This window comes from Bos mutus, chromosome 24, assembly GCF_027580195.1.
Source record: "Bos mutus isolate GX-2022 chromosome 24, NWIPB_WYAK_1.1, whole genome shotgun sequence".
NCBI classification, from domain to species: Eukaryota; Metazoa; Chordata; class Mammalia; order Artiodactyla; family Bovidae; genus Bos; species Bos mutus.
The window spans coordinates 48,691,956-48,700,256 of NC_091640.1; the positions used below are offsets into that span (position 1 = coordinate 48,691,956).

The 8,301-nt window shown below is 56.9% G+C and overlaps 1 protein-coding gene across 2 annotated transcripts in view; it reads right to left on the reverse strand.

Moving 5' to 3' along the window:
* SMAD7 (SMAD family member 7) overlaps positions 1 to 3,672 on the reverse strand; it is a 30,304-nt gene extending 26,632 nt beyond the window's left edge. Inside the window, exons 1-2 of one of the 2 annotated variants that reach the window (XM_070362015.1) lie at positions 1,430 to 3,672; positions 40 to 93 (exon numbers count right to left, since the gene is read on the reverse strand). In XM_070362015.1, coding sequence (XP_070218116.1) covers positions 40 to 93; positions 1,430 to 2,042 — 667 coding nt within the window. In that variant the 5' untranslated portion in view covers positions 2,043 to 3,672. The remainder of the gene's footprint in view (positions 1 to 39; positions 94 to 1,429) is intronic. The other variant, XM_070362014.1, reaches the window with a different exon arrangement.
* Positions 3,673 to 8,301: the final 4,629 nt, after the last annotated feature.

The following is an 8,301-nucleotide window of genomic DNA, read 5'->3' on the forward strand; positions in this document are numbered from 1 at the left end:
CTTAAGACAGGAAGGATATTTTTAAAATCAGCTACTCACCAGTTGGTTTGAGAAAATCCATCGGGTATCTGGAGTAAGGAGGAGGGGGAGACTCTGGAATTAAAAAAGAAAGAGAAAATAAAGGCTGAGCCCTGAGAGAGAGATAGAAACTTATGATAACAGAGGCATTCTTTTAGCCCAACTGTTTGTCTTAGCTGTGGGGGTTGGAGGCAGGGCCGCGAGGCGGTGATTGCCTTGATATTTAGCTGTCAGATAAACAAAAGAGGCCGCCTGGCGCCAGCCTCGGCGCGGCGCTCCTCCACGTCTGCGGCCGCCGCCGCCGCGCTCGGCCGGCCCGGCTGCAAACCGCCTGCTCGGCCGCCTCACGTCGCAGTTCACGGGGCGGGGGGCGGCGAAGCCCCCCCCTCTTCCCCTACTTCGCGTCCCAGAACTTCAGACCCTGATCCCTCCGCCACCCCCCGCCCCGACCCGTCCCCCCGGGGCGCAGTTCATCTCCGCCACCGCCGCTGCGCCCAGCACCCGCGCGGGGAACACGGGCTTCCCCCTTGCCCAGCTTCCCCGGAAGGTGCACCCCAAGGGCGCTGGGGAACTTGAATCGGTGGGCGCCCGAGATGCACCCCGCCCCCGCACAAAGAGGCAGAGAAAAGGGATGCAATGGAGAAGGCTGGGAGCATAAAGGAGAAGGACCCCGGGGTCTCAACGGAGGAGCCCAGGGCCCAACTCAGTAGTCTGGGGGCAAACCATCCAACAGTCGGTTACACTGCTCTCTCTCCTGCGCTGGAAGAAAGTAGGAGGCACCCAACTTCCCCTGACTGCCTGTTCTCTCTCACCCCGGGCTGGCGGAGCTGGGAGCAGGTATCCAGCTCGGCCTCCTATCCTGCTCTCTCTGCCTCAAAACCCAAAGCTGCGCCGGCCAGGGTAGGCTTCCTGGCCCCTTGCGCCCGACGTGACGCTCCCCCTTCCTTCCTAAAGGGGAGCCTTCCTCTCCAGCCTTTACTACCTCTTCTCCGAGCCTTCCTTGGCGGGCTTGGACCGAATCCAAGTCGGCCACACACCTCAACGCCTCTCGCCGTGCGGGGGAGGCGTGACCCCACACTTCTCTCTGCACCCCCTTGGCTGATCCGGAAATAACCCCATGTCTGCAGAATATGGGCATGAATGAGTAGGGCCCAGAGGCACCACCCCCCCGCCCTTGGGGCCACCGAGGAGAGAAAACTGGAAGGGAACCCCGAGGGAATGCCTTTCCAGTTTCCCCGGGTCCCCTCTCTATACCTTTGTCCCCCAAATCTCCTCCCAGGAGGAAATGTACACACACCCCTCCGGCGTGGTGGCTGCACTAACCCACAGCCCAATCGGGCTTTTCTTCCCCCCACCTGAGTGCCGGGGGGAAGGGGGGGCACCGGCGGGTGGGCGTGGATCAACTTCTTACCTAGTTCGCAGAGTCGGCTAAGGTGATGGGGGTTGCAGCACACCAGCTCGGGGTTGATCTTCCCGTAAGATTCACAGCAACACAGCCTCTTGACTTCCGAGGAATGCCTGAGATCCGGCCACCTGAACACTTTGCACAGCAGGAGGGGGAGCGAGTAGGTGGAGGGCGGCTGCGCCGGCTGCGAGCCGGCAGGCGCCCCCAGGCCCAGCCTGCAGTCCAAGCGGCCGGGCAGCAAGAGGCACGCGGTGCGCGTACCGCCGCGGGACTCCACGGCCTGGAGCAGCAGCTCCAGCTGCCGTTCCTTCAGTTTCTTGAGCACCGAGTGCGTGAGCGCTTTCAGATCCGCCTCGCCACCCCCGGCCGCGCCGGCGCCCGCGGCTGGGGGGTGGGGATGGTTGTGACCTTTGGCACCTCGCACCGCCTTGCCCAGGCAGCAGACAGCCCTGCCTGCGCCGCCGCCGCCGGCCCCATGCGCCCGGCCGTCCGTCGCCCCTTCTCCCCGCAGCTCGCCTCCTCCTCCGCCTCCCCCCGCGCCCTCCTCCTCGTCCTCGCCGCCGGGCGCACGGCTCCTCCAGAGACGCCGGACGAGCGCAGATCGTTTGGTCCTGAACATGCGGGGCGAGGAGGCGAGGAGAAAAGTCGTTGGCCGGCTAAGGAGCGAACATGACCTCCGCACACCATGAAGAAGTCGGGCGCCGAGTTGGGGCAGCAGGCGCAGGCGACAGCAGCAGCAGCAGGGGCCCTGGCAGGAGCGGCGGCGGCCCGAGGGGCGCTCCGTGGCATGCGCCAGTCTCCCGGAGGCCGGAGCGCGCGCGGGGGCCCGGGGGCGCCCGCCGGGGCTCGGGGGCCTGCGCTCCGGCTGCCCCACCCCGCGCGGCCCGCGCCGTGCGCCGCTCTCGGGCCCCGGCGCACCCCGGAGGAACGCGGCCGCCGCTTCCCTGGGGGCGGCGAAGCCTACCCGGGTCGGCGCCTCCCCAAAAAGAGGCCCCCCCGCAGTGGCTCCCGAGTGTCGGGCTCGCCAGCCTCGGCTGCCTACATGAAAGATCCGCGGCGGCAAAAAACGAAAGGCGTTCGGCAGGGCTGCTGGAGGGAGGAAAAAACCTCTTTCCCCCTTGCTAAGCAACTTAATTTGGGGGTGGGGAGAAGCAATTAAAAAAAAAAAAGCAGGCACGCGATTTATTTTTTTCCTCTATATCCTTAGTAACCGGATCTCCTTGAATTCCGTGCACACGAAGACTCGGGGGAGGGGGCTGAGTGGACTTCACCCCACATGAGATGTCTGGCGAAATAAGGAGGCTCTCTCAAAATTTAAGAACCAAACATGCAAAGCCCCAAATGAAAAACACCACCTCCTCGCACCCCGGAGGTCTGGGGGCGTCCGGCTGGAGCTGGGGTTTAAAAAAAGAAAATGTTTACAAAGTAGAACGAGACGTTTGAGGGGTGGAAAAAAAACGTATCCACGAGTTACATCCCCCTTTTTTCCTTGCAGAGCCCCGCTGATCTTCCTCTCCTTTTCTTCTGCCAAGAAAAAAAAAAAATCCTATATATATATTTTTTAATCCACAGAAAGCTTTGGCTAGGCTGCTTCAATCCTTCGCATCTGGGTGGTTCAGGGGAGTCTCTGGCCTTTCCTCTTGCGTTCCCGGGGGCCCCGGTCGTCGGCGGGGACTTCCTTGGGGCTGGCGGGGGCGCAGGGGCAGAAGATGCTGCGGCGGCGGCGGCTGCGCCCCGCGGGGCTGACAGCGCGGGGGAGGGCGGCGCGGCGGCCGCGGCGGGCCCCTGGCGGGCGGCGCGCTGTCGCCCTCTGCTCTCTAGCGCGGGGGCCACCGGCGCCCCCTCCCCGGGTTGCGGCTGGCCGCCGGGGCTCCCCGTAAAAGGCTGCTCGCCCCGACTCGGCTGCGGCGGCTGGAGGCCCCGGTTGTCCCTCACGCCGCCTTCTCCGAGAGACTCTCCTCGTCGCGGCCGGGAGCCTCCTTGTCCCCCCGTCCGCCCTCTCCTGGCACTCGGGTCCTTCTGCCGCCGCCCGGGGTTCGCCGCGCCGCACTCAGGGGCTCCTGGGCCGGGCGCTCGGCAGCTCGGCGCCGGCGGGCTGGCTCTCGTCTCGGGCAGCTCTCTCCGGCGCGGCGAGCGGACCGAGCACGGCGCCCGGCTGGCTCGGCTGGCGCGGCTCGGGGACAGGCTCCTCCGTGCGCCGAGCAGGCGAGCGAGTGTGCCCGGGGCTCGCCGCCTCCCGCAAGGCCTCCCGCCCCCGCCCCCTTCCCTCCCCCTTCCTCCCCCTTCCCTCCCCCGCCCCCCAGCCGCCGCCGCCGCCTCCTCCCCGCCTCCCCCCCCCCCCCCCCCCGGGCCCTCTGCTCTGCTGGTTCCACTGCGCAGTGGCGCGCCCGGCTCCGGCCTCGTCACGTGGCCGTCTAGACACCCTGTCGCTTTAAAAAAAAAAAAAAAAAAGCGATTGTGTTTCGCAAACAACAGATCGGGTTTCTAAAAGCTATTTCTCCCCCCCCCCAACCCCGCTCACCACCCCCCCGCCACCGCCACCCGCCCAGGTCTGCAGAGGGGGGACCGATATGGGGCGGGAGCGGGGGTGGATAAAGGTGGGGAGCAGAGAAGCTCCCGGGGTCGACGGAGACCTGGAGGAATCAGAGGAGAAATGGGAAGACCCAAGAGCACCGATCGGGCACCGCCGGCGAGTTTTGGAGCGAAGCGAGCGGGCTGGTGGCCGGATTTAGACCCAGCCCGCGGAGCCTCGCGGGGGCTGTCCCGCGCGCGCTCACCCTAACGCTTCATTCATTCGTTTTGTTTTAAAGGCCCTGGCGACGGATCCCCTGGCCGCCGCGCGGGAGGGAAGGGGGAGGAGAGCGCTGTCTCCGCGTAAAAGACATTTACACCGGACTGGACCGAGGCCCTGGGAAGTGCGCGCTGGAGGGAACAGCCGGCCCGCGAGGGCGGGGAGGCGGCGCGAATGTGACCTCAGCGGCGGCCGCGCGCTCCCTCCCGCCCTCTCCCGCTCGGGGCTCGGGTTTCTAGGACTGCCTGGAGAAGTGTGTCTTGTGCAAAGCTCTGGAATGCATTTGGCTGCCTGACGAGTTGCGAGGGGCAGCATCTTGGCGGGAGGTGGCGGGGGTGTGTTGGGGGGTGCTCGCCCGCCCGCTGCGGGCAGGTTTCCTCCGGAGCCCGGAAGACCTCCGCCACTCCGCCTCCCGGCGCGGGAAGGTTACCTTCCGAGCAGACCTGCATGCATATGCATGCGGGGCCTGTTTCTTCGCCTTCCTCGGCCCCGTAGCTTTCTGTGGCGCTTAGAGTCAGCGAGTTTATCCCCTTACCCCGGGCTATAGAGAAAGCATAGACCCACCTGGCCGACTGGTGCATAGATACGGTAAGGCGTTGATGGGGCAAAGCACCAGATAGCGTTTACTTCGTGAAAGCTGTTGGTGCTGAGAAGCGTCATGATTTAAACATATAAGCGTCAGTATCGACGAGGCCACTAGTTGGCATGGTGGTCTAACCTCACATCTTATTCAGTGAAGTAATATATATATATATATTTAAGTCATTTAGAATTGTGAGGTCAGGATGACAATCAAACTCACTGGGGAGTTTGATGACTTTTTTTTAATTAATCTTTTTAAAAAGATGAAATGAACTATTTTCATTTTCTCAGCTAAATTATGCCCCCTTTAAAGGAAAAAGCACCAAAATAAAAAAGGGGGGGGGTAATAAAAGGAAAAGGCACTGATGAACCTCAACTTGGCCCCTTCCCTTCCAGCAACTTAAAAGCTGTCTACATGCTACAGAGGCTTAATAACTACTTAGGAATCAACAGAGTTGGAAAGATAGGTATTTGGACCTTCTCCCCCTACCCCAACCCACCAAGAGCACCTTTGGAGATATATTATGTGATAATATAATATTATATATTATATAATATATAAGGGAGAAAATCATTATCATCTCTAAGCAAGGGGCCCTGAAGCTCATTGACCTAGAAGAGCCAGAAATGCTAAGCAGGGCAGAAGGGTGTAGAACAGGGCAGCAGCTGGGATTCTAAACATTTACTTTGTAAGCCACATAGGCTGCAATTGTATAAGATCATAGTTTTGTTACAATTAAAAATAGTGCTGGGCTTCCCTGGTGGTCCAGTGGCTAAGACTCTATGTCCCAATGCAGGGGGCCTACGATTGATCCCTAGCCAGGGAACTGGATCCAACATGCCTCAACTAAGAGTTTGCCTTCCAGGACTGAAAGATCCCACATGCAGGATCTAACACCCAGTGCATAAATATTTTTTTTTAATATATTGCTTATTGAAAAGGGCATTGTAACCTGTGTATGTGTGTGAAACTTTCTGAACAAGCAACCTACTAAGATAGCAACCGAGAAAGCCCAGGAGAAAATGGGTTATCCTACCATCATAGGCAAAAGAGGTAGAAATGGGATTTTGGAGGTATCTGAGAAATGATACACTCACCTCAGAAAGGCTTAGAAAGAATGCCAAACTAGAAGTCAGAAAACGTGATTCCTGCCTGGGACTCTGCCATGTGTGCGTGCTCAGTCATGCCCAACTCTTTGTGACCCCATGGATTGTAGCCCGCCAGGTTCCTCTCTCCATGGGATTTCCCAAGCAAGAATACTGGAGTAGCTTGCCATTTCCTCTTCCAGGGGATCTTCCTCTCCCAGGGATCGAACCCACATCTCCTGCGTCTCCTGCATTGGCAGGTAGATTCTTTACCACTGAGATCCCTGGGAAGCCCCTGGGTCTCTACCATTCACTGGTTAAATAACTTGTACTAGAGGTGATCTTCGCATTAGAAGAGCACTTGGCAAGATTTAAAAAGGTTTCTGGGTAAGCTTCCTGCCCTCTCAGGGCCTTATTCCCACTCTCTGCTCTGGGCATCGCTAGAAGATGTTCACTTTCCTAGCGAGGCTAGGCCAGGCTGCAAAGTGACAAGAAGGACTTAAATAAGCAGTGAAAGCAAAAGGCATAATTCTGCTTAAGCTTCTTGGCTAAATAGAGAGCCTGATGATTCTGGGAGATGTGGCCAGTGGTGCTCACACTCTGGGATGCCAGGCTGGAGCACACACAAGGCAGGTAGATTTAGTGGGTGTTTTAGGAGTTGAATCTGACGTCACAACTTGTCTGGGAGGAACATGCATATACTTGCAAAGATATGTTCCCATATAGTGTAATTGTCGGTGCTTTAATTCAGGCGTCATTCCTGTCTTACCCTCTGTGCATGGCTTTCCTCCTCCATTTTACTGCCCTAGGTAGACAGTGGGTGGGTTGCTGGGCAAGTACCTACAGTGGCTGGTGCTGCTTTATAGCTCCTTGGCATCCCCTGAATCAGTTAACATCCCAAGCTTTCCTGAGAGCCAGCCCCACCCCGTTCACATTCTTATTCCTTTCCTTTCCAAGAAAGAAGCTGGACTGTAGAGGAACTCCTGGCTGGCTAGTGTGCCTAGAAAGGGAGTTCCTTTCCTTTTCTTTCCATGGGCACAAATGAAACCAACAAGCACCCAGTTTCAAACTATTCTAATCCCTAAAAAAAAAGTTTAGGAGTTCACCAAACTATTGTGAATGAGTTTGATTCTAATCACTTGCTGGCAGGGAATATGGAATAAAATATCTCATTTGCAGTTGTTTATTTCCTGTTGTGGCTTCTATTTTCATCTTTTAGTCACTTTGGTGATAGTAATCAAACCCTAATCATGGTGCGGCCACAAGTCACAGAGACCAAAATAACTTGCAGCGGAGTTATGACAAACAAGGATGGAGTCAGCTAAAGACCTGGCTACTTAATCACTGGCCCCTGGCACCCGAAGGACTGCGGGGGCCGCCATTTGACTAACCCCGCCATTTGACCGACCGCTGGCTAAGCATCTAGAGGAGAGAGGAAGCTGGAGGGAAATTGCTCCAAGGCCCGTGGTCTTGAGCAGTCAGGGCCCCAGGGTGCGAGAGGAAGGAGGGCAGCAGAGTATATACAGGAAGTGGAGGAGAAGCAGGTGAACTGTCCACAGCTGCCAGCGGGGAAACTGACATGAAAGAGAAAGAGGAGAACAGAAAAAGAGAACTGGCAAACCCTCTACAGCTACAAGCAACTAAGCAAACACTAAAATAAAAAGATAAATACCTCGTCTCGGGGAAGGCAGGATTCCTCCTTTCAGGCCTTTTCTCATGTTCAGTGGTTCTTGGAAAAAAGAAAGGTCGAGAGAGGCCCCAAAGGGCAGGTGGGTGTGTCGGTGTTGGGGCCAAGGACCAAGGCAGGGATGAGGATTTTTCCTTGCAGAAGCCAAAAAAGAAACAATTGAAGAGACCACCAAAAAAAAGTGTTGAAAAAATATCGACATTTCTTGTGCAACTGTCGCCTGAAAAATGTGTGCGCCCTCAGCCATCCTGAACTGGCAACAATACAACTGGAAGTGATGGCTCATGAAAGAAAGACAGCTTGAGTGAGGCCGATGTGACAATCAACACTTCTTGGCTTATCTTAGGAGAACGAGAAGGTAAGTGAATGAAATGCATCTAATTCACAATCAAATAAAGATTCTATAAGTCCTGACTCATCAAATATGCTTGTGTTACAGGCATGCTGTCAACTGATCCATAACATTTGCCAGGTGACTCTCCAGGGCTCTCGGCTAGGTCCTGGGGGCCAGAGGGGAGGGGCAGGGTGAAATGAATGTTCTTATGAAGGAGTCGAGAGAAACATCCAGGAAAAGCAAAGACCTAGGACAACAGAGACATTCAAATATACAGTCACAATTTCCTCCAGGGATGGCCATTGGATGGCTGAAGAAAACGGCTGGAAGGGAAACTTAACTGCATGTAACTTTCTGTACCTTTTCAACTTTGCACCTTGTGAATGTGCCACTTATTC